The following is a 25,709-nucleotide window of genomic DNA, read 5'->3' as shown; positions in this document are numbered from 1 at the left end:
TGAAATGGTTATGAATTCACTGCCTGCTGCCTTAGATATTGTTTTATAATAGTTTGGACACAAGATTTTGGGCTAAATGGTATGTTTTGGATCCATTCATGGTGGAGAGGTATATGGAGGGTGTTATAAGGCAAAATAGTCTATTAAAAAACATATTTCTCCTGATTTACTGCTACATATAAAACTCAGAAGACATGTGTTGGGCCACTGGTGGTTTTGGATAGTAAATAAAGTGACTATAAATGTGTGTTGTAGACATGGTGTCCTCTGGTTACTATGATCTGAGTCAGTTTATTTCTCTATGGTTAATGAAATCCCCTTTAATTTATCAAATACTGTCTAACTTTCACCTTCGCAGCAGCCACTATATTACATGAAGGCCTCCTTTTCTGGCCTGTAATGTATCTACCACTCAATGACTGTTCATTACATCATAAAGTGGCAGGAAAGGGAAAGGTGCTATTTAAAGCTTATGATTATGATGATGATGATTATTATTATTATTATTATTATTATTATTACAGGAATCGTTCAATCAAAAATGCTAATGTTGCTAAAAGTGAATGCAGTCGTGCAACCAGCAATGACCATTATATCAATGACATTATGCTAACTGGTGTTACTACCAGCTTCCCATCGTTGTTAGCTGTGTTAGCATGATTTGTCCAGCTATTCCTTTAAGTGAATCGGTCATTCAGTGTCTTTGGCTCCAAATCACCACATATTTAGCATAGCAACTCAGACAGATCCATGCTAATGCAGAGTAGCTGTCAAACTTCAGAGTTCCCAGAATCCTCAGTGTCTCTCCGCCTCTCCCAGCTTCCAGAGTGTGTGTGGGGTCCGTAAGAGTGTGTGTGGCGTGTTTGAACTGCGTGTGTGTGTTTCTTTGTGGTTTCTGTCCTGCGCCGTCTGGAGATCCACACAAACGCTGTAACTCCAATCAGACAAACCACAACAGCTACAGCGAACGCAGCCATCTGGAACGATGATACAGTTTCCTCTGAATCCCCCAGAGAGGCTCCGCCTGCTGGCCGATCCAGACCTGCTTCCTCTCTACTGGGGACCTGCAGAGCACTTGGAGCCCTCTGAAGGCTGATGGGCTGGAGGTTGGTGCCACGGCCGCTCTGTTGCCCTATCAGCTCGTCTTTGGTCTCGTCGGCTGCTCTGCGTCTGAGAGAGCCGGTCCTGAGCTGAGTATTGTTAAAGGTGGACGGTGCTACACTGTGGTGATACTGGTCCTTAGAGTTAAGACTCCTGGTGTGACGGTCGTTCCTCTTGCTTGAGCGGACAGTGTAAACTACATGGATGTACCACTGCCGACCAGCAGCCGCCTGCAAAAACACAATAATAACACATGAAAAAGAAAGAACACTAATGGCAAATGGTCAAAATGGTCAATAATCCTTTAATCCTAAGGCAAAAACCAGTATTTCTGCCATTTAAACTGCTCTTCTCCTCTAATAATGTGATTTCTCAATGCTGATATTAATTTATTTTTGATATGTAAAGGCTGTGGACTTACAGAGCGGAGGATTTGTACTTTTTATTCTTTCTTTGTGTCACAAAGTACCAGTTTAAGCAAGAGAGGAATATACTTAACATTTCAGCCCCCTTTTATTGTTTCTATAGTGATGTAAACTGCATTCTAAAATGTAGAAACTATCACAGTGCATCCAGCAATAAAGGCAGCACAGAGCTTCTTTTATACAGTGATGGGAAACATGCTGGCACACAGAACGCTCCAGTTCCACATCACCAGCACAGACATGCACACTGACCAGATCCTCTGGAAGGAGATTTTAATGAGATAAAGGAGACAAACTCAAAGTCTCTGAACAGATTGCTAGTGAGACATCAGTGTAGATGAACTAACCTGGAAAAGAGGGGCAGATGATAGGCTGAAGCCATCTGAGCCGGCCTGTTTAACAAGAGGCTCCGCCCCTGGAGTGTCTTCAGCCAACTGAGCAGCAAACGGCACACCACCAAACACCAGGTCCTGAGTGTGTGGAGAAGACTTATCCTGAAGAAAGACAAACACAGAGATGGGCATATTTATATATATATATATTTATACTTTTATGCATATAATCCGAACAGATCTCATTTTTTTAATATATATATATATATACATATATATATATATATATGTATATATATATATATATATATATATATATATATATATATATATGTGTGTGTGTGTGTGTGTGTGTGTATGTGTATATATATATATATATATATATATATATATATACAATTGAGATCTGTTCTGATTGGCTGCCCTGTATTGTCCTTCATTCAAAAAGCCATCTGGGCTGAAACACTCCTTCTAACTTCAGCATGAGTGGGCGGAGCTAAACTGCCGTAGGCAGAATGGGTGGACATATGGAAGTTGAGTTGTTTTTGTGACATGAAACTTTTGAAACTTTAGCAATGTTTTTATACTACATCAAACTTTTTTAATTAAAAAAATTCAGTTGTCCACAACATGGGCCTTTAAAATTTTGGATTTCTTGCCATCGTATCAAAAACAGTCATTTAATTTTTTTTTTTCACCAAAATCTTGTTACATTACTTTACTTTCAGAGGCGTCAGCTTCACCTTTTATAGGTGTGTTAGAAACAGATTTAAAGCATTTTAGCACAAACCTTTAAATCAAAACTTCTACAGTGACTCAAACGTATCCAAACTTCACTGCAGAACACATTACTATCTCACACACGCGTACAGGCAGCAATGACTGAGTTCTGTTATGGTTCTGTACCAGTATTTTAAATCTGTATGTAAGGGCGGCGGAGTCGGCCAGGCAGCCCAACTCTCCCTTATCCGGCTGGTATTTAGGCACATATCCATCCGCGCCTGCACACAGGAACACCTTCTGAACCCGGCACAGGAAGGAGGAGCCGAGGTTCAGCACTGGGTCCACCATCACACGGCTGAATATCTGAGAACCTGAGGGAGAACGAGTGGGAGAACAAGAGGAGTGGAGCTCAGGGAGGGATGGAATGACTAGTACTGGAAATGATAAAGGAAGTCGGGTCACTTGTGTGGACAGGATGGACAATGGGGTGATTATGTTTCGGTCATTGGTTGTGTTTGGGTTATTGACTGAATTTGGACTGCACATCAGTATCAAAAGTCTTTTAGGTGTCAATGAACTTTGCTGCTTTATTAGATGGACCGTATGGCATGAATTAACAATTTAACAGTATTTCCAAACTATATCAAAGTCTTTTATTTAAAAGTGAAAAAATGCTTGATACATGTCCTTCAAAGGAAAATTTTCTACAGATGTTTTCCAAATCAAATGTCTCAAAACGACAAAATCTTTGATTTTGATAAATGACCAAAAATAAATCGACCAGTCCTAGAGTCAGTCGTGCTCAGGGAGTGGTTCAGTTGTGCTTTTGGTGTTCGTACCCTCTGAGAAGACAACGTCAGCTCCTTCTCCGAAGCCCATGGAGCCATCAGACAGCCACAGCTCCTTCTTAGCCATCAGATACAGCCGAGTGTTCAGGGTGAACTCAGCCGGCACTGCGTCGCTCACCTGCAGCACAGCAGAGGGTTTACAGTCAAAGCCTTGAGTGATTTTACATGTACTGCACACATAAACTCTCCATTTGTGCTGGACAGGCTGACCTGCTGGAAACGGACATCCAGGCTGAAGGTGATTGGTTGTTGGGGATGACAGACAGGTGGGTTGGTGTAGGCCACAGTGGGCGGAGCCACGCAGGGGACCATACTCACACTGTAAGAGCCTGAATAATCGCGCACCTGAAACACAGACACACACAGACACACACAAACACACACAGCTTCAGAAATACGTCTGAACTCTGAAGAAACACTTCGTCATTAAGAGTGATGGTGCTCATTGCTCAGAGCAGTGAAGTGTCTCACTGAGTGCTGAGAGGTGAAGCTCCATGTCTGCGTGGGCTGGTTGAAGGTGGAGTCAGTGCTGAGCAGAGACAGAGAGAAGGACAGCACAGGGTGATCCACACACTTTACCACCGACTGCACAGAGGAACCTGATGAAGAACGTACGAGAGTGCACAGAGAGGTGTGTGTGTGTGTAATGGTCAGCGTTTTTGGATCTGTTAGCATTTCATATTTTCAGAAATATTGATTTTACACTGAATATTTTTGATTTGGAAATAAATTCATACATTGACATCAACGTCACTCTTTATATGTGTGTTAAAAACATATTTTAAGCCTTTAAAGAGCTGTCGGAACAAAACCTCATATCTCTGTTTTTGTCATTTTTCATTTTTTGACATAATTTGAAAATATCCATTATCCTTTACATTGTTTCATGAGGAATAGATCAAAAGAAACAGCCCAAAATGACTTGGAAAAAAGTCTGGTTCCATTGACTTACATTAGAAGTAAAGTATGTTTTTTCCTTCTCCTGTAAAGTTATGATTTTGGAGATACAAGGTTTTCCTCCGACAGCAGTGATATATACATTTGTGTGGGTTTATGTACCAAAACAACATATAATTCATTTTTACGTGACCATTTCCAACTACCTCTTTTTATACCTTATAATTCAACATAATGTTCTGTTACTGAACCTTTGAGACTGATATTTGTAAAGGACGTCTGTTCTGATTGGCTGCCCTGTTTTAAGCCTCATATAAATAGTAGTTTGGCCTTAAAGCACTTCTTATCACTTCAGTGTGAATGGATGGAGCAGTCATATGGAATTGTGTTCATAGTTGTGACATCACAACCATGATGAATGAAAAATAGGCTGTTTCTGCAATTTGGTCAATGTCTTTCAAATTAAAGCATCTGTCAGTAAGGGCTTTGTCTGAAACCACACTCTGTTCACTATATAGTGCAAATAGTGCACTACTCCATAGTGCCCTATTGGTTGTAGATGTGTCTCTTGTAAAAAGGCCACTTTCATGACAGGTTACTGTCGCAGAGCGGCAAATTCACAAAACAGTGAATTATGTACTCATCACCATTTCTGTGCGCTATAATAGTGCCCTGTGTAGTGCTCCAGTGTAGGGAACAGTGATTAGGGATCACTTCTGTTCCCTGTAATAGTGTTTTATACAGTGCTCCTGATCTCATAATGTAGGGAATACAGGTGGATTAGGGGATTATTTTCTACAGAACAAAGGTGTGTTACCTGGGTGCGACAGAATAAACAGTCCCCGGAAACCAGCTTCTGTTCTGAAAGTGACCACCAGACGGCCTTCTTCATTTATTCTCATACTAGTGGGGTACAGAGAGCCTGGGAGAGAGAGAGAGAGAGAGGGAGAGAGAGTGAGAGAGAGAGAGAGAGAGAGAGAGAGACAGAGATTGAGAGAGAGAGAGAGAGAGAGAGAGAGATAGAGATTGAGAGAGAGAGAGATAGAGATTGAGAGAGAGAGAGAGTGAGAGAGAGAGATAGAGATTGAGAGAGAGAGAGATAGAGATTGAGAGAGAGTGAGAGAGAGAGAGAGAGAGTGAGAGAGAGAGTTAGAGAGAGAGAGAGAGAAGGAGAGAGAGAGAGAATGTAAGAGACTTATGAGACAAGAAAGTCCATTCACAAACTCATCCACAGACACAGACAGACCCTCACCCCGTAGCTCGGTGTCGGGGGGGCTGGTGATGCCTTGGTGCCACAGGATGGACGTGTCATAGACAAAAGTCAGCTTCATCTCAGTGTGAAGATCAAAGGTCATCCAGCCAGACGGGCCACTGAACAGGTAGGATACGAAGAGCGGCAGCCGCAGAGAAACAAACGACTGCACCAGACTCTGCAGAGAGAGAGAGAGAGACAGAGAGACAGAGAGACAGAGAGAGAGAGAGAGCGAGAGAGAGGGAGAGAGACAGAGACAGAGCAGAGGGAGAGAGAGAGAGAGAGAGAGAGAGAGAGAGCAGAGGGAGAGAGAGAGAGAGAGACAGAGAGAGAGAGAGAGAGACAGAGAGAGAGCAGAGAGACAGAGAGAGACATCTCAGATGTAAAAGTGAGAGACACATAACTACAGTCATGTCAGACTTTTAATTACCAAAAACTACTGATTTTGAGAGGCAATTTAAAAACATCTGTTTTACATTGGAAATGTTTGTTTTGGCATCAACATCACTATTTGTAATTGTACTAGGAACAGATTTTGAGGCTTTAAAGGGCCCATATTCTTGTATTTTTTCCTAGCCTTTGTTTTGGTCACTGTGCCTTTAAGGCTCATATTAGTAAAGGACCTCTGTTTCAATTGGCTGCCCAATCTTGATTCTCACTGAAAAACAGTTTGGGTTTATAGAACTCCTTATGGCTTCAGCGGAAAGGACTTTAGATTGAAGGGGCAATCACATGACATCACAACCATGATAAGCTGTTTCTGCAGCTTAGTCAAACTGGATACAGGCCCCTTAAAACCTCTTTACTCTTGACTGTGCGTGCTCCACCTCTCTGTCTGTGGTGATGGAGCCTCCGCAATCACTGAGCAGCTCCGACATGTCGTAATAAGCGTGGAATGTCCACATGCAGGCCTCCAGGTCCAGGTTGCTATAGAACCGGTGTGTGCTGGGGCTCCACAGGCCGCTGCTGTGTGCGTGAGAGGGTGCGCGTGTGGAGTTGTTGGAGATAAACCCGTAGCGGGTGGTGACCTCCGAGCGCTGGAGCAGATTAGAGCAGCGGTGGATCCCCACTCGGGACGGGTCAGCGCTCAGAGCTACTGACCAGGAGAGCGGCCGTGTGGAGATCAGCGGCAGGAGGCCTGTCAGTAACACAGTTAAATATAGAAATACAGCTTTTCACTGTTAAACTATTACAGATACTGAAATTCTATGTGAATATAGAACATAAATAGTACCAGTACATGTGCATCTCAGTATATCTGCTCTGAAATGTTTCATTTATAGTTTGGAAAAAAAATCAAATGTTCACAGTTTCACCCCAAACATAGTTAATCAACCAGGATTGAAGTTTGTTTCTTTGTAAAAGTGGACATTGCCTATTTCATGGTGCCCCTGGCCACAAGATTTCACATTTTGACCACTAAATCTCGAGGCAAATGTGTGATGGTTTATTTATGCAGTTTAATGCTAATAAGTGGGTTATAAGCTTCTACTACTTGTTAGCTACATTAGCCTCATAGCTTCAGAGCAAAACTAAACTTCAGACACCAAACATGTGTTGGCTGATTGGCAAGATGTATTTGAGGTGAGAGGAAAGCTGTAAAAATCTGAAAAATCTAGTGGACTGAAACAGACCATCTGTGTGAGGCATGCTGACGGTGAGGGAGATGAGGTGAAGGTGTGAGGGGTCCTCAGAGCCAGTGTAGCGGATTTTAGCAGAAAAAGGTTCCGCGCCCACCACGCCGGGAGTGTGTGACTGACACATGCCTGAGAAATCACACACACACACACACACACACACACACACACATACATTTAAATATGTAAAGATATGCATAATATACATGGGCCATACAATTATTACATCATTACACACACACACACACACACACACACACATATATATATATATATATATATATACATATATATATATATATATGTATATATGACTGAACATCCTGTTCTGTGTCTGTGAGTGTTTTTCTCACCGTCCTCTGTGCTGATGTGTATTACGGTGCTGTATTGCTCCAGTCCTCTCTGACCACTCAGACCCACAGCTCTCACAGCACACTGCACCCTCCACCCAGAGCCGAAATACACTGCGTCCAGCAGCCTGTCCCGCACCGGAGCCATGAACACACCTTGCTCCAGCTCCTTCAGACTCCGCCCCACATCTGCCTCAGCCCCGCCCACAAACCAGCGGAACTCAGAAACAGAGCTGTTAAGCCCCTCGGACACACATATGGCCTCCAGAGCTGAGAACTGAGAGTGACGCCGGTCACATGCCTGCACACACACAGACACACACACACACAACACACACAACATACAGACACACACACATACACACACGCATACACACATACACACACACAACACACGCACACACATACACACACACACACACACATACACACACACACACAACACACACACACACACACACACAAAACATACAGATACAGAGTCACTGTTCACATTTATGTGTATGTATATTTTCATAATTCAGATTTCAGAATTCAGGGATCCGATTGGCTAATTGAACAGTCATGCATGTTTGGCTTGTTTACTTTTACCTCACGTGCTCAGATTGACTAGTTGGATTTTCTCCTTTCAGATTGGCTAGTTGAGTTTCCCATTCTGTCATACCTGGAGTTTGATTGGCTAGTTGAATTTTCCCTTCTGCACTCTGACTGGCTTATTAAATTTCCTCTTTCTTTCTACTACAAGCCTTAATCCTGTAACCTGAGTGGCTGGTTGAATGCTGGTTCAATGCTGCAGTCTGATTGGCAGTTTTCCCTCTTGAGCTCTTATAGTAGATTTTTTCTTTTAAAATGTGATTGGCTAGTAGAACTTTCTCTCCTGTGATCTGATTGGCTAGGTGAATTGGAAGAAGTGAGATGTAAGGTGTCCTCACAGTCAGACAGACGAGCGGGTATCCAGCAGGTGGGTGTGGTCGGTGGTCCGCGTGTATATGGACTGTGTGTGGATTAGGGTCAGTCTCAAACTCCAGGAGACTCATGATCTCAGGAGGAGCGGGAAACGTCAGACCCCCCACAGGACCACCCTCATCTATATACACCATCACTTTAGTGTTCTGTAACAAACATCAAACACAGAAAAACACATACTTAAGCCCCCTTTTACACTCATCTGATGAAAAAAGATGTTTTGTGAACGTTTTAAAAGGAGGCTTGAACACTCTAGTCTGAGAACCCTGGATGTTTTAGTTCAGCCCTCCTCCTGGAGATCTGCCCTCCTACAGGTTTCACCTCCAACACGACTCTGACACATCATTCAGCTCATTAAGGACTCTGAAGGTAATAATGAGACAGCTCAGCTGAGGTTTGATTAAAGTTGGAGCTGAAGTCTGTAAAGGCAGATGTCCAGGAGCAGCGTCGGTGACCACTGTAGAATCCTTAGAGTATCCTGAAAAATCAACATGCATCAGGATTACAATGCATCAGAAAGAAAGGCAGAATTCTATATAGATTCTATCATGAAAATGTGTATTTGTGTATATACAGTGCCAACTGCTTGACTGATGAATGACCACAGTAACTCTGACTATGCTGCCACATCAAAACCCTGTCTCTTTGTTGAGACACTGTGTAAATTGTAAATATATGTAAAAACAGAATGCAGCGATGCAATGATTTGCAAATCTCATAGACCCATATTTTATTCACAATAGAACATAGAACACAGATCAGATGTTGAAAGTGAGACATTTTACCATTTCATGAAAAACATTAACTCATTTATAACATGATGGCAGTCTTAAAGACACAAAAACAAATCTCTTTAACACTGCAGTCTACAATATTACCTCACCTAGTCTGATGAGTGTGAACAGTGTTATATACACAGACAATAAAGCCATCATATTCATATTAGAGTTGACTATATTACCTGTTGTACAGCTAAATTTTTCAAAAACCCTATTTTAAAACCATGTTTACATTGTGTTACCTGTACATCAGCCACCATGTTGTCGTCGGGCCGGAGGTGAACAGTGAAAGTCTCTCTGGTTTCCCTCTCTGTGTCATACAGCACGTACACCTCTACGACATGCAGCGTCTGACCCTCAGAAAACTGCAGCTCTGCACACACACACACACACACACACACACACACACACACACACACACACACCACACACACCACAGACGTGTAACTATCAGAACTCTTTATTCTGTACAAATGAACTTCATCCTCTGTTACAATATATGATCAGCACATTATTTGCTAACAGCACATGAACAGCACTATAGGTTTTAATTAGAAGGCAAAAATACTAATTATGCTCTCTCTGTAATGAGACATGCAGCAGCGCATGAGTCAGGAGAAAAACACTCTAAAGTATGGTGAGTGTGCGCTGCTGCGAGTCACACTGTAAAGCCTTAAATAATCATTTAAAAGTCAGAGGCGGATCTTTTCGGACCATGTCGTACATCTTTGCATATTAACGTCACACACAGGCTCAAAAAGAAGGTGCGTCTGTTTAAGCCTCAAATGCAAAATCAACATGATACTGATGGAGATTTGATGACAACAGTAGATCATTCACACCTTCAGAAGACTCGTCCTTCACCAAAGGTGCCAAAAAGGCCTCTTTGGAGTGATGTGCACCAAATGTGTGGGGAACCATCTTAAAGAACCTCCACGAAATGGAAAAACTATTGAGGAACTGTTATTTTTAAGAGTGCATTTACCTACTCACTCTAGTTTTGATTCAGATCCTGATTCAGCTACATTCTTAGCAAAAAGGGTTCTGTATAGTACCAAAAAAGCGTTCTTTGGCTCGTAACACTTTGGCTCGTAGCGCCCTTTTTGGTGCTATATAGAACCCTTATCAAAAAGGTTCTATATAGAACCATCTACAGCACATTCTCTATCAATTTTAAGAACACTTTCATGATGCAACGGGTTCCTTGAGTGTTCATGGTTCTGTATAGAACCATTTTCTTTGCTAAAGAACCCTTGAAGAACCATCTTTTTTGAGAGTGTGCTGATTCCACTGCTCTCTCATGACTCACCCACAGAGACCGGAGTGTAGTCGTCTCCAGCCGTGGCGGATCCGTCCCGAGTGTGAACTCTCACAGTGGAGGTTCGGGAAGAGTCTCCCAGACGCTGTACTGAAATGTGCACAGTCCCCATCTCCCCAGGGCTCTTCGGTTCTTTCACGGTGAAGCGTGTCTCGGAGAACCGGATAACAGGCTCTGCAGAAACAGGGACAGATGATTTCAATAATGTTTTCTTTATAAATGTCTTCAGTGCTCTTAAATGGACTCTCCTCTCCTTAATGAAATAAACACTACAGGCCAAAAGTTTGGAAGCAGCACTAGCTTTGTATATATATATATATAATTACATAATCATCTAATCACATTTATTTAAGCTGACTGCAGTCGTTAGATTTCACAACAATATTAAGCTGCAACAAACAAAATGTGAATAAATGCAAATAAATGTAAACAAAAAAAGCAGTAAATTCATTAATCGAGACATTACAGTTCTTTATGAAAACAAGTTCTAACTTCTTACTTGGTGCTCTAACATGTTTAGGACAGAGTAATGTCTGTTTATATGATATCTATATGGCCATTTCTAATGTTTTTAGCATGTATGCTAGCAAAATGAGATTTTTTTTTGCTTAAATTTTCACTCTCAAGAAGAAATACAGGCTTTACTTGACTCTACACACATTTATGGGACAGTGTGATGTACCAGTTACACAGTGATATCAGTTTTAGCTACCTAGTAAACATGGTTACGAAGCAAAATGGCTAAAAATCCAAACTGGCCACTTAATAGATGCATATAATGAACAAAAAGCGGCAATTAAATGGTTAATCACAATCATTTATGTGCTAATTAATTGTCAGCTAAAATTTCATGATCATGCTCTAAATAACAATAATATGTTTATTACCTATTACATATGTTAAGGGTCAGACTGTCTGCAGTGTACAACGAGCTAATGAGCTCCTGCTGATTCTCCTGCAGAGTTTTACTGAAGCTCTAATCATAATCATTTGCAAATGTGGTTCTTTAAAGAACCATACTTTGAAAAGTTCCAACCAAAGTCCAGGGAACCATTGTGGTAAACTTTATCTCTGAAAGGCCCGTTTCATGGAAAACACTGTTTTTGAAGTTATATTGAGTGTTTCAGCCTGCCCTGCTTTTCGAATTAGGCACAATACAGGGCGGCCAATCAGAACAGAAGTAATTTACATATTTCAGTCTCAAAGGTAAAGTAACAAAAGCAGCCTGTTTGATTCTAAGGGACAAAAAGAGGTTGGAAAATGGACATATGAAAAGGAATTTAACCGTTTATGGTACATAAACCCACACAAATGTCATAAGCAAATAAGCAGAAAATGCAAGATATGGGCCATTTAAGGTGCACAAAACTGATGAGATCAGAGAATCAGCACTAATGCACTAAAGGTGGAGAAGGAAATGAGAAGGAAATGAGGGGAAGTACAGCCAGTGTACTTTTACCAGTGTAATTCCTCTCCTCACCACCAGGTAGCGCCATAAAATCACACAAGGTATATTTGAGGTACACACTGACCTAACAAATTGCGTTTATCTGCAGTATTTGTGCCTCAGAAAGTCTGATATGATAAAAATAAAGGTTGTTTTATGTGTTAAACTTACTGTCTCTGAGATCCGAAATCTTCACTATGGTCTCCTTCTGTTTCCCCAGTGAAATCTCCACTGCTGATTGGCTACTGGGGATCCCAAGAACCAGACGGAACTCCTCCTCTTCCTCGTACTCCGAGTCGTCCACTAGAGTGACCTCACATCTCTGCTCTCGCTCGCCTGCAAACCCAGCATCCACACACTTAGCATAACATCAGCTCACACAGCATTGTGGCCTGTAGTACAGAAAACGTTTGATGTGATAATTTCCATAAGCTTCCATTACTTATTAGCTACATTAACCTTGTAGCTTCGGTTCAAAACTTCAGACACCAAACATGTCTTGGCTGATCGACTTATCTAACCTAATTAGTCACTGACCCGTTCCTTTAACCTTATAAATTGTCCAGGCTCACATTCCTCAGTCCAGTGACTTAAGAATAACTCAGCCAGTTTGCACTGCTTTCAGTGTAGGTACTGAATACTGCATTTTTACTGAACTTTTCCTTTAATCAAAAATCCCACCTGGCTGAAAGGTAATGATTGACAGGTCGGTGTCGGGTCTCTCCTCATAGTCCATCATGGCCTGGGCGGAGATTTGGCGTGTGTAACACCTGACCTGTGACCTTTGGGTGAGGTCGCCAGATCTGATCACCATGGCAACAACACGACCATCTGACTCATCCACCCTGTACTCCGAGAGGGCAAACTGCAGAGACGGGCCTAATACCCACACACACATGCACACAAACACACACACACACACACACACACACACACACACACACATATATATATATATATATATATATATATATATCGCTGTATATAAACCTCATATCTCCAAAATGGTAACTTTACAGGAGAAGGAAAAAACTTACTTCACTTTCAATGTAAGTCAATAGAACCAGACGTCTTTACAAGTAATTTTGGGTCCGTTTCTTTTGGTCCATTCATCATGAAATTTACATACAATGTAAAGGGCAACAGGCATTTTTAAATTATGTCAAAAACTGAAAAATGACAAAAATGGAGATACGAGGTTTTCTTCCGACAGCAGTGGGCATTAATGTACATAAATGTTATGTGTGTCCAGAATAATGAACAAAACTGTAGATGATAACTGTTACTGTTAACTGAGAACTGTAGAACATTAAGAATGAAGCCATAATAAAATCAATATCCAAAACGTCTCACATTTGAAATGTGGTGAGTAGATAACTTATCAAGAAATGACTGTAAATAGATAATTATAGAACATCATTTATCATCTAATAACTTATTGATGTTCCCAAACACATTGAAATACTGAATCAAATATCTCGTAATACATTCTGTTGTTTAGCTTACAGTATTTCAAGCTACAGTGTGTAAATTAATATTGAATAAAATAACAACAACTATTAATTTGACAAGGTATTCCAAACTAGTGTTTTATGTGATGTACTCTCTCACCGTCACTCTGAGAGTCACCAATGGTGACGGTGGCTCTGACTGGTTGTCCCAGAGTGGCATTCATGGGCATACTTAAAACCAGCTGAAACTGCTCCGCCCCTTCCAGCACAGGACTGCCAGCGTCATCCAGGATGAAGACCTTCACTTTTACCATGGATATGCCAGGCACAAAGTCAACACTGCGACCGACAGCCACATAGTCCACGCCAGCTGAGGACAGTGTGAGTTACAGGTTACATGACTGTGAAAAGTGATGGATGAAAACATGTAATGGATGTATGGATGGACGGATGAATAACCTTTAATGGATGTGCGCATATTGGATGTACACTATGTGACCAGAAGTATCCAGACTGCCCTTCTAACTAAGGATTTCAGCTGCTTTAAGGTGACCCACTGCTGCTCAATTGCGCTTTCACAGCTCATATAATCTCCATAGAAAAGCATTGACCACTCGAATGGGATGCTCTGGAGCAGCTGCATGAGCCTAAGGTCATCATGCTGAGTGCCAAGTGTGGGCTAGAATGGTATAAAGGCCCACAGCATTGGGCTGTGGAGCAGTGTAACTGTGTTCTCTGGAGTGATGGAGCTCCATCCAGCACCTTTGGGATGAGCCTGAGTGATCCAGAACCGATCATCCAACATCAGTACCTGGCGTCACTAATGCTCTTGTGCCTGAATGCAATCAAATACTCACAGCAATGTTCCAACATCTAGTGTAAAGCCTTCCCAGAGGAGCAGAGGCTGGTACTGAAGCAAAGGGGGACAAACTCCCAATTAATACCCTTGATTTCAGAAGACACACTGGAGGAGTAGGGGTCTACAGACTTCTGGACATATAGTGTATATGCAGATGTTATGGTCAGTTACCCAGAGCAGATGGAGGCTGTGTTGAGGCTGACGTCAGAGTGACTGAAGCTGGCTGAGAGAGATCAGATCCACTCCTGCAGACCTGAACCTCCACTGAACCTGCACTCTCCTCCACTGCATACACACCTTCACTGAAGGACACAGACGGCTCTGACACACACACACACACGCACACACACACACACACAGATGGAGTAGGAGGTAAATATCAAAGCAATGGAGATTTAAAGGGCCAAAAAAAGAAAGAGAAATGTAACCAAAGCTTCATCTGCCGTAAACAGGCCTACTCGCCTCCTACAGCGGAGCTACAGCAGCCCCGCGAGTGAGACTTTCTGAGTTTAGGAAATCCCCCCTTTTGATGATGTATCTCGAAGGTGGGAGGACTGTCAACTTTTTTTTAGCCAGTAGGCAAAAGTTTGTGCACCCCTGCTAAAATTCCATATGTTGTTGTTTTTCTATGTGTAAATAAGTGAACACATCCACTTCTGCACATTTTAGTGCACACTTACTGTTTACTTTCTGAATTTAACATTAAATGTAACATATAAAACCTTAAATGTGGCCTGTGGAAGAGTTATGGCACATTTCACATACGTTTTATTTTTGTCCAATACGATAAACTCTGTGAAACTGTGAAATAAAAAATAAAAGATATTGAAGTGTGTTCTCTTTAGAGGAACATGTTAGTTTATTTTCACTTAGAAAATCAACAAAACATGTAATCAGATCGGGGGATCCTGAATTGTTTCAAACTGACGAAGCTGAAGGAAGTAATGCTGCACTGGAGATTATTACATAATACTTGATATCAAATAACATAATAAATTCTAGTTTTAGGCCAGAACATGAGTAGACAACTTTTCACAACTTTTCAACCAATGAGAACTGACCTTTGTAGAATTAAAGAGCCAATATTACATTAAAACAGCCAGTGTTTACATTGTGCATCAAACTCTCGTATTCCAGGAAAGTGATGTTTGTTTTTCTATCAGGACCCTTTATCTATCTGTCTTATCTATCAATGGACCCTTTAACAAATAAACAGATGCACTTTTTGCTCCTTTTACCATCATCAGCGTGAGGCAGAATGATGATGCGGACGCTCTGATGCTCTCCCCTCACTCGTCCGCCCATAGGCTGGTCCAGCGTGACGTTAAAACTCTCCTGGCCTTCATACAGTGAGTCATCGATGATGAGGACGCGACACAGTTTCTCTCTCTCTCCTCTGTGGAACGTCAGGACGCTGAAGCGGCCCTTAGGGCGAGAGATATAATCGGAGAAGGAGAGGACAGAGCCTAGGCTGGTGCCTCTCGCGCTGCCTGGACAACAGCAGGACACAAACAACACAAATTCACCATTAAGCAACAGTTCAGCAGATAATCTAATGTACACAGTTTCCCCCTTTAAATCAAGTGTAGTCAATCAGACAAGATATGATTGGAGTCTGAATTTGCTTAGAATTTTATTTATTTATTGCTCTATTAGCCTTCATTGCTTGTTATTAACAAATTCCAGAGCAAAGCGTAAGAACCGAACTTTACTGTACTGGACGGAACTGTATGTGTGTGGTACCTTGCTGGGTGTAGCAGGTAACCATGAGCTCCTGGCTGACGTCTCCTCGGCGTTGAACTGGAATCAGCAGCTCTCCCACATCCTCCTCCACCTTCAGCTCAGACTGAGAGAAAAATACTGCACACTCTGCACACACACACACACACACACACACACACACACACACACACACACACACAGTACAGCATTTACTCAATTTGAATGTCATTTCGAAATTGGAAATGAAACTAAAGCTGAAAATGAAAGAATAAAAGAATTTCTATATATTTGTGCTTAATTAGTTGGTTAAGCTGTAAACAGAGTCAGAGCAGTTTGGTGTGAAAGGGTTAATTGTAGAGAAACTTACAGTCCACAGTGGTGGTGATAGGAACCAGACGTCCACCTCTAAAAGCTCCCTCACAGACAGTTATTATATGAAATGGTTATGAATCCACACTGACTGATTCCTGAGAGATTTATGTTTTATGACAGGTTTTTTATTATAGTTATTATTTTATTATAGTGGAGAAACACATGCAGGATATGATACAGAAAAAAAGAGTCCTCAAATAATTAAAAAAAAAAGATTTTCATATTTATCACTATCTTACCATCATCACCATCACATATAAACACTCAGAAGACAAGTGAAGGTTCACTGGTGGGTTTGGATGGTCACTTTGGATCACCATCACTGCAATGTTTGGTGAGTTTTCCTCTCAATGATGCAATTTTGTGGAAAAACCCTTTAATAAATGAGCTAAATCATAGTTTTATATGTGCAGGTCGTGTGTGTAGGTGTTTGTACCGTCTTGTGGGTCGATGATCTCTACAGTTGCGGCACTCGGCTGCTCCAGTAAAGTCAGAACAGGCTCAGAGAGAACAATCTGGAAACTCTCTGATGATTCATACAACTGGTCATCCAGGATACGCAGCCTCCAACTGGCCCGGGTCTGGCCTGGGTTAAACTGGACCTGACGCTGGGCGTTGCCATGGAAATCCTGACCGAGTACAGCAGTGCCATCTACTGTACTGATCGCTGAGGTGGGGGGGTAGAGAAAGAGAGAGATGAGGAGTGAGAGACAGAGCGAGTGATGGGTGGGGATCCAGATTCGCTCTAATTTTTCTTAAGGGTGTTAAACTAAAGTCATGTGATCTTTCACTTTAAAAAATTAATAATAATATATTTCTTATCATCTCATGAAGGCTTAATAACCAGCTGATGAGGAAAACAGCTTTACTGGGTAAAACCCTCTGAACTTTGCAGCACTGTGGCCGTCTAAAACTTCCACTGCATCACAGCAACTGCACTTAACTGGGTCTAAACTCTGTTTGTCCAGCATAAAATGGTGAGTTGCAATAGTAAAAACTCACTGAATCATTTTACATCCTTTTTGATATAATTACAGATCAGAAATTAGATGCAAATTTATCAATAACTCAGTTTTCAACATAAGAACCGAATACTTAGATACTTAAGTTAGTCTAGCTAAACATTTGTTAGCTACTCACTAACAAATGAGGTTTCTCCCAGGTATCCTCTGCGCTTCAGAGTGACCTCCAGCAGCTGCCTCTCCTCTTCCACACGGTAAACCTTCTTCTCAATGGACACCCAGCACCAGTGGAGCAGGAATGGCTGTGGACGCAGACGTTTTCCCTCTAATCAACAGACAACAAGTCTGATCTGAGTATTTTAGCTTTTATTAGACCTTAGTTCCTCAGATCTACTGCTGGGGACCCACTGAACAGTTTCAGGTGGTCCCGGCTCTATCCCATCTAATCCAACTCCTCAGCTGTTGAATCTGTGTGGGACGTGGGCCCTCAGGACTGGAGCTGAAAATCCCTCTATTAGATGATGATTCTTCAGCTGAATTTTTCTGGATCAGTCATAAACTCAGGATCCTGAGAGAGTCTTTTAGAAACTGAAGCCAATCCAGAAAGAAAGAAAAGCCCCTAATAAACCTGTGTACCCTATAAGCCCTCTTGCACTTTTATTGTGACATTTAAATGACTAAATAATTAAAAAATGTTGTGAATCTTATTCAATAAAAACACATCTTTTTTGTCTGTTACTCTGAGTTTTGAGCTACTAAACTTTTTTAGTCTGTGACATGTGTGTAAATGTGGAGGGACTGTCCTAAAGTTAGCATGAAGCATTTAAACTTTGTCCTGGAAAGAAGCTTTTCTTCAAAATTCAGTGGAACAAATAACTGGGAACGTTTTAATTACATTCATAAAATGTAGAATATATAGAATATATATATTGCATGTATCACAGTGTTTATTTAGAAATGTTATTAACCATTTCGATGGCCAGCTTCTCTGACTTAGCAACTAAAGCCAGAAGTCGCATGACCAGCAGCAGTCTGGACAATTTGGGCTATTACTTTAAAATCAATACTATTTTGATAAAGACTCATCATAGAGGTTTAAAACTACAGCATTCCAGTTCTATATTTATTGAAGTATTAACACAAACTATCAGTGTTGTGGTGTTTCAGATATTAGCATGTATTTACAGTGGGCCTAAATGTTGTCATGGCTAAATCTTACAGACATGCTTGTTTTACTTCAGGAAAAAAGATTCATTTTTTAATGCACTGTGAATTTGAATTGTTCTGTTGGTAATACAGACAATTGTGGGAATAAAAATCTAAAAAAAGGTAAGGTCACATTAAAGTTTGGAGGGAACCATAAGTGTAACCAGGATCTTAAGGGCCCAATACAAAAAAAACACCCATACATGTGAAAATTACTTTCAAGTGAATAATATCAAAGTAATTTGCTTGTTTAATTGCTATTTTTATGTCTTAAATAAATTAGCGTTGGCCGATTAGCATCTAACGCTAACCTAAACGTTTCATGTTTGCACTGAGACAATTAGAAGGAGATAAATAGACGTCAGGTCTGTCTGCGTAGAGGTGACTGAAGTGAGGTATGTTGTTAAGAGACTGGATCTTTCTGTGAGTCGTGTGTGTCTATATGAGGAGACCAATAAAGATTTAAGGGAGATTGAGGTGCCTCAGGCCATCTGCGCCATGGACCCCAGTGTAATCGCTAACCTCCTAGAGGAAACATGAGACGTGGAGGAAACATGACATAAATCTGTCTCTAATGAAGGAGGAAGTGCTTAAGCTGTCTTTGGCATTGCTTGACTAATCAGTCTGGAGTTCACAGTTTCCTCCCAATTACAGACACACACTGACTGCAAACACAGCTGGCTTAGTTTCAGTGAACTGCAGCTCTCAGTTAGGTGTCGGTTCAGAAGAATCCGGTTAAGTTTGGGAAGAGCACAGTCAAGTGTAAACAATCCTGAAACACTAACAGTCTTTAACTGATCATATGTGCTTGGACCAAAGGATGAAAACACAGCAAATCAATCCACTAAACCACTAATCCACTAAATGTGCAACCAAAAATTATTTCCTCAATTTATTGTAATTACTGCTGAAACAAAAGGTGTTTCTGTGATTGTAGATTTACAGAGATTTTATACAATTTGTTTCATCCTCATGGCAACTGGCTTTTATAGTGGAGATTTCTTACCCTTGTCCTCCACAGTAAAGGAGAAACCGTCAGTGGTGACATTGACTCCATCAAGAAGGATGTAATAGATCTTCATATCATTGATATCACCTTTAGAGAGTTAAAAAAGATGAAGTTAACTTAAAGATAAGTAAGTATTGCAGCATTTTAAATTAATGGACAAGATTCAAATGTTACATTAAATCAGCAAATTCAGCAAAGGAAGTCATTGTTTGATGTGAAACAGTTCTTTACAGTGGTGGCGATAAGAACCAGGGGTCACAAAGTCTACAACTCAAATAGAGACTTTTTATTTACTATCCAAAACCACAAGTGAACTTACCTTTGCCCTTTGAGGTTATATGTAATGTTGATGATGGCAAAATAGTAATGAATTCTTTAGGAACTGTTTTGCCTTGCAACACCCTGCATGTACACAAGCCAAAAGTTTCTCAAAAGTATCATAAAACCATACCTCGGGCATCAGGCCACGCATTTGTAACCTGCAAATTCATAAGTTAAATCTCCTTCCTATGATGTAGCTTTTAGCGGCATTAAACGCTTCAGACGTCTGGTTCCTATCACCACCACTGTGAACAGTTCTGACTGTAAGTTTCTCTAGAACAGAGCATTTCATATCAAACCATTCTGAATGTTTCTGGTTATGTCTTAATTTAATTATGTAGGAGTTTTGAAAAAAAAACCTGTGAATTTCTCTTTAAAAATTAACATACAATATGTTTTAATATTTATACATACATGCATTGTCTATATTAAAATACCATATCCAGTATAAAAAAAGAGAATAATATGTATGGCCAATAAGTACCACACATCATTTTACCTTGAGTGAATGTACTGGTGTTATTCAGCTCAGTGTGTCTGATGAAGCCATATTTCAGAGGTTCTGTCAACCTGTATATTAGATCCACACTCTGAACGTCCTTCCCTTGCCTCCTTTCAACAGTTTTGAGCACTTTACTGGTGAACCTGAAGCCGAGCTGTCCGGTATTCAGCACAGTAAGAGACAAAGCTGGACGGTTAACTACAAGTCTTGGAGTCCCTTGATCCTCAAAAAGGACCTGGATCTTCAGAACCTGAGGCTGTATGGTTTCACGTTCAGTTTTAGGGAACACATAAAACCCTGAGTTGGTTCCATCAGTGACTGTGAACATGATAGAGTCATCACCATGGTTTGTTCCATCATGCTTGTACGTAATGAGGTTCTTACAGAGGTCCTCTTTGGTGAAGGTAGTAACAAAGCGTGTGCTGTTGTAGAGTATTTTACCATGTACAGGGCCTTGTGTGATAATGAAATGCAGAAGGTGATCGGCCGTGTCCTGATCCTCCACACTGAGCTCAAAAGGTGTGATCAATCGTTCTTTTCCTTGCCCCAAGATAAGTGTATGAATGCTCAGAACAGGTAACTTATTATCCATGTCTGTGATCGATACACGGAACGTTCGGAACACCACGTTCCAACCATCTGTGACCTGGAATTCAAAGCTATCCAAACGCGCTTCCTCTAGAGAGGTGTGAACGTAGCAGATCTTACTCCCAGCTAGCTGGAGTTGGGTGAAGGAAGAGATAAGAACACCAGGGTAGTCTGTGCACTCAAGACGTCCTCGGGATGGAGGGCGTGTAATGGTGAAGCGCAGGCGTTCGTCAGGACTGTTGATGTCTGATGTACTGAGGATATCTGTTGTCAGGATCACGGACCCTCCTTCTGGTAGTGCCACACCTTTGTTAATCACCACTGGGTACGCCTTATCCATTGCGCTGACAGTGATGTAGAAGTATCTGTCCACTAGTGGGTTAATGCCATCAGTGACATCAAATTTTATGAGGTCTCGAATGCCTCCTTGCCCTGTGTGAACATACTGAATGAGTGCTTTATCAACATCATCCTGTGTGAAGTTCATTCCAATGGTCAAATTGAAAACTGTGTTCTGGGATTTGCCGAGGTGCTGCAAGAGGCCCTGAGCTGGACCTTGTCTAATGATAAAAGTGAGATTTGAGTCCAGTGAGTCGAGGTCTGTAGCCTTGAGAGATCTGTTTGTAATTATTTTAGTCTCTCCAATCTCAACCTCCAGTCCATTGTTCACAGATAACCTTGGGGTCTCGTCATCCACAGGAAGAATTAAAACCACGATTTGCTTTTCAACTACATATTTCCCATCAGTGAGTCGAACAGTGAAAGTGTCGTTCGTTGTCTCCGAGCCATCATGCTCATACATGATTGTTGAAACTGTCTGGATTTGTTCCAGCGTGAAGTTAACAATCACCTCTGTTCTAGTTGGTAGATGCTGGACAATCCTCCCATGCTTTGGACTGGTAATGATCTCAAATTGCAGGCTATTTTTTGGAACGTCAAGGTCTTGCACATTAAGAATGGGAATGTCAATTGCCAAACTCATACCCTCCATTACCACAAACTCCCTGGAGAATATGACAGGTTCTTCATCATTTGTTGGGATAATAACAATTGGGAAAATGTGTCGGTCAGACAAGTTAATCCCATCTGTGCACTGAAAGGTAAACCTATCCTCAACTGGCTCGGTTCCTCTGTGAACACTCTGAATATAGTAAATATGTCCAAGTTGAACATTTTTAATACTGAATGCAGTAACTGCAATACCAGATCTTGACTTCTCATAACCAGGGGCAGGAGACACATTTTCAATGAAGCCAAAAGATGGTTGTACCAGGATAGTGCACAGTATCTCATCAACTATCGTATCCAGGTCCCTAGCTTGTATATTGTCCACTCGAATGATATTTTTACCTCCTTCTTCCACAGTGAACTGCTCCCCGACATGGATGACTGGAGGACTGTTGTCCACCGGAAGGACTGAAACATGAACCGTGACCTTTTGAATTATGCTGCCATTCACAATCCACTTTCCAGAGATGTTAAGACTAAAAGAGTCCTGCTTCATGGCTGGTCCCACCTCCCCAGCAGTATGTACATAGGTTACTGTACCATTTATCAAGTTTTTGAGTGTAAATATGCTTGACAGTATCCCATTTACCTGGATCACCCCAAATCTTGGGATGGGTTCCACTGTGAGAGTAACACCATCAGTGTTTTGCCTGTTGTCTTCAGTTCTGTTATATTTAATTTTAGCTTTGCCATTCTCAGGTACCTCCATGGTTATGTCTAATGTTCCTGGATGTAGAGTGACCACTGGGATAACAGCGTTGACAGGACTTATGTTGACTTTAACAGTGATAGGTACATTGTGGAAGCCATCGCTAACATCCACCTTAAAGTTATCATGTAGCGATTCACCACCTCCATTGTGCACATAAACAAGCAGACCTCTCTCTAAATCTCCGATCTTAAAGATTTTCCCAACTGTGAGAACATTTCCCAAGCATTTAAGCACTCCACTGTTTGGTAGCTGAGTCACTGTAAATGTAATATTCTCAGAAACTGTATCCTGGTCTGTAACATCAAGTACATCTTTGGTAATGATATAGTTGCTCTTACTCACCACAGTAAACCCAGTGTTTGTGATTTGTGGGGGTTTATTGTTCACAGGCTGGAGCAAGATGGTGAAGTGGCCATTGGCCAAGTTTCCAGCAGCATCTTTAACTGTAAAGGTGAATTGTATCTCTCTTGGTATAAGTCCAATTTCCTGATTGGGTGGCTTATAAGACACTTTGCCATAGTTTATTTGTGCTTGTGTAAATTCTGTAATTATGGTATTTGGGCTGTCTGTCAAAACAAAGTGACCTAGTAATGTAGGATTATTTAAGTCTTGGTTTATAGTAGGAAAGATGATAATATATCGGAGGTCCTTGTCAACAGACACGAGGTCAGTGAAGTGCAGCATGTTCTTGTTGAGGATAGTTGTTTCGTATTCCCGAACAGTGACTTTTAAGGTGGTTCCTGGAAACAGCTCTGGAGCCAGATCATCAATGGGATTGACCTTGATGTAGAAGATATGCTCTCCTGATTGGTTTGGGGGTTCGTTGTCATCTTGCACTCGGAAGGTAAACTGGTCTGTAATTGTGGATGTCAGGGCTGGTCCAATGTGTCGATAAAAGAGCTTTCCCTCTACAATGTCACTGAGGTACCACTCAACTGTCGCTCTCTCAAACACACGGTCAGTTTCACTGAATCTCCAAGAAGAAATGTCTGCAGGACTTTGAGTTTGTCTTAGAAGTACTTGCCCCAGTGAGGAGTACGGAGGAACTAAGGTGAATTTCAGGTGTTTGTCTTCAGAGTCCACATCTGTTGCACTCAGAACCACTGGTAAAATCTGTTTCACCTCTCCTTTTACAACAACCAGCCCAGTGTTAACATTAACCACTGGAGGCTCATCATCTTGTGGGACTATAGTCACTGGGAACAAGAACTCAACTTCATTCTTCCCATCTGTCATGCGGAAAACAATGTTGTCACTGCAAGTCTCACTACCGTCATGCTCATACACAACCACGCCAGTATCTAAATCATCTGGAGTGAAAAATTTCCGCTGTGAACCAAGAACCGTGAGTCTTCCATATCGCAAACCATGCGCGACAGATATCCTGACATCTGCAAGGTTGTCTTCATCGCTAATGCGCAGGTTCAGTCTGCTTGATAGTGGTCTGGATTGGCCCTCAAACAGAAGCTGACCAGCATTCAATGTCACAAGTGGAGCTAGTGTATTCATGGGCTTCACCACAATCATAAAAGAGAAGTGTTCTGAAGTGGAACCTTCTTGATCAACAAGCACAAACTCAGCATGGAGAATTCTCTCTGAATCTGAGTCCTCTGCTGGAGGCTTGAAAGCAATTTTAAGATCCCTTAGGTCCCTCTGGTAAAAAGAGCTAACAGGCTGGCTCGGATTGTCTGTACTAATAATAATACCTTGTTCCGGAGGAGAGACCACATTGAAAATCAGAGCATCTGGGTCAGAATCTAGGTCCTCGGCTGCTAGCATATCATTGGTAATGGCGGTCATTACAAACTGACTAACTTCCATCATCATCAGTGAGATGAAGCTTGGCTTTGGGGCGCTGTTTATTGTTGTACCATCAATGACCACTTTGAGCTGAAAGTGCTCTTGCCGTAGCTTCCTGTCCTGTCTGTCAAGCTTTTCCACCCTGAAAGGTACATAATCTATTTTCGGTGACCCTGTAATAGAGTTGAGTTTATAGCGCACGCCAAGGTTTAGGAAAGCATTACAATCAACTGGTTGTGAGCTAGGAAAGTAATTCAGAAGTGAGCCATACCTCGGGTATCCACCTGTCCCTATAAGGGGTGTAAGCATGCATTTTGAGGCACCTTGACTGATTTCAAGCGCTTGAGAATTAATCAGATTACTATAGCCATTCCGTTTATCCACTACTAAGGGTTGATTTAGCGTCACCAGCTTTTGTTCATTTGGGATCACAAGGACTCGCAAGGTGAGAGGGAGAACAACAGTGTCCGTTTGAGTGTCGTACCTCAGCTGGAGCCTGACACAGTCCGTTCCACCGCTCTGAGAGCCAAAATGCAAATATTCCACTTCTCCTTTCCTGAAGGAACATGGGAATTTCTTAGGGGAGAGTGTCCCGTATCTCTTTGCTAGTGGTTCATGGTCCAGGACTGTGAAATAGCAGCGATCCCTAGGCTGAAGCCTTGTAACAAGGTGGTTCAAGGGGTCCACCATCACTGAACATCCACGTTGTACTACAATCTCATTGTTGGCTTGTATAATAGATGCAGGATCAGGTCTTGGCCTTTGCTGATAGTGATAAACCGAGTCCCAGTATGTGCCATCCGCAGAGAAAAAACAGAGAGAGATCATAAAAGCGATAAAACTAATCTGCTCCATGGATAGATTATAGAAAGATGGTCTCCCATTTAGAGACATCTTCCTCTGTGCTCTTACCCTTGTCTCTAAATTCTGCTGGTAAAGAGAGTCTTTAAGTACTGTATCCTTCTGTCCTGCTGAACAAATGTTTGAGCAATGGAGGGAGGGTAATGGAATTCCTAGGCAGTTGTTAGTGACGTGTCAATTTGTCTTGCACCCTCATTTACTGTCATTAACTTTCATTCAGACCATAGATTCAGAAAAAAACAATATACACACACGATATAA

General features: G+C 41.5%; 1 protein-coding gene across 1 annotated transcript; it reads right to left on the bottom strand.

The window, feature by feature from the left end:
- Positions 1 to 224: 224 nt before the first annotated feature.
- LOC118822915 (FRAS1-related extracellular matrix protein 2-like) lies at positions 225 to 25,442 on the bottom strand. The gene is made up of 24 exons (XM_036592243.1): positions 20,477 to 25,442; positions 19,654 to 19,743; positions 17,620 to 17,766; positions 16,916 to 17,146; positions 16,129 to 16,254; positions 15,624 to 15,875; positions 14,557 to 14,706; positions 13,687 to 13,896; positions 12,757 to 12,954; positions 12,247 to 12,411; positions 10,620 to 10,802; positions 9,553 to 9,683; positions 8,498 to 8,677; positions 7,569 to 7,866; positions 7,213 to 7,344; positions 6,392 to 6,716; positions 5,579 to 5,754; positions 5,144 to 5,248; positions 3,901 to 4,028; positions 3,640 to 3,774; positions 3,421 to 3,547; positions 2,765 to 2,952; positions 1,874 to 2,020; positions 225 to 1,331 (listed from the first exon to the last, which is right to left on the bottom strand). Exons 1-24 carry the CDS (start codon positions 25,440 to 25,442, stop codon positions 771 to 773), a joined length of 9,351 nt encoding a protein of 3,116 aa, XP_036448136.1. The 3' UTR covers positions 225 to 770.
- Between the last annotated feature and the right edge of the window lie 267 nt (positions 25,443 to 25,709).

This window comes from Colossoma macropomum, unplaced genomic scaffold (genome assembly GCF_904425465.1).
Source record: "Colossoma macropomum unplaced genomic scaffold, Colossoma_macropomum, whole genome shotgun sequence".
NCBI lineage: Eukaryota > Metazoa > Chordata > Actinopteri > Characiformes > Serrasalmidae > Colossoma > Colossoma macropomum.
Note: the sequence above shows the minus strand (reverse complement) of the source record. Positions and strands in the feature narration are given on the sequence as shown.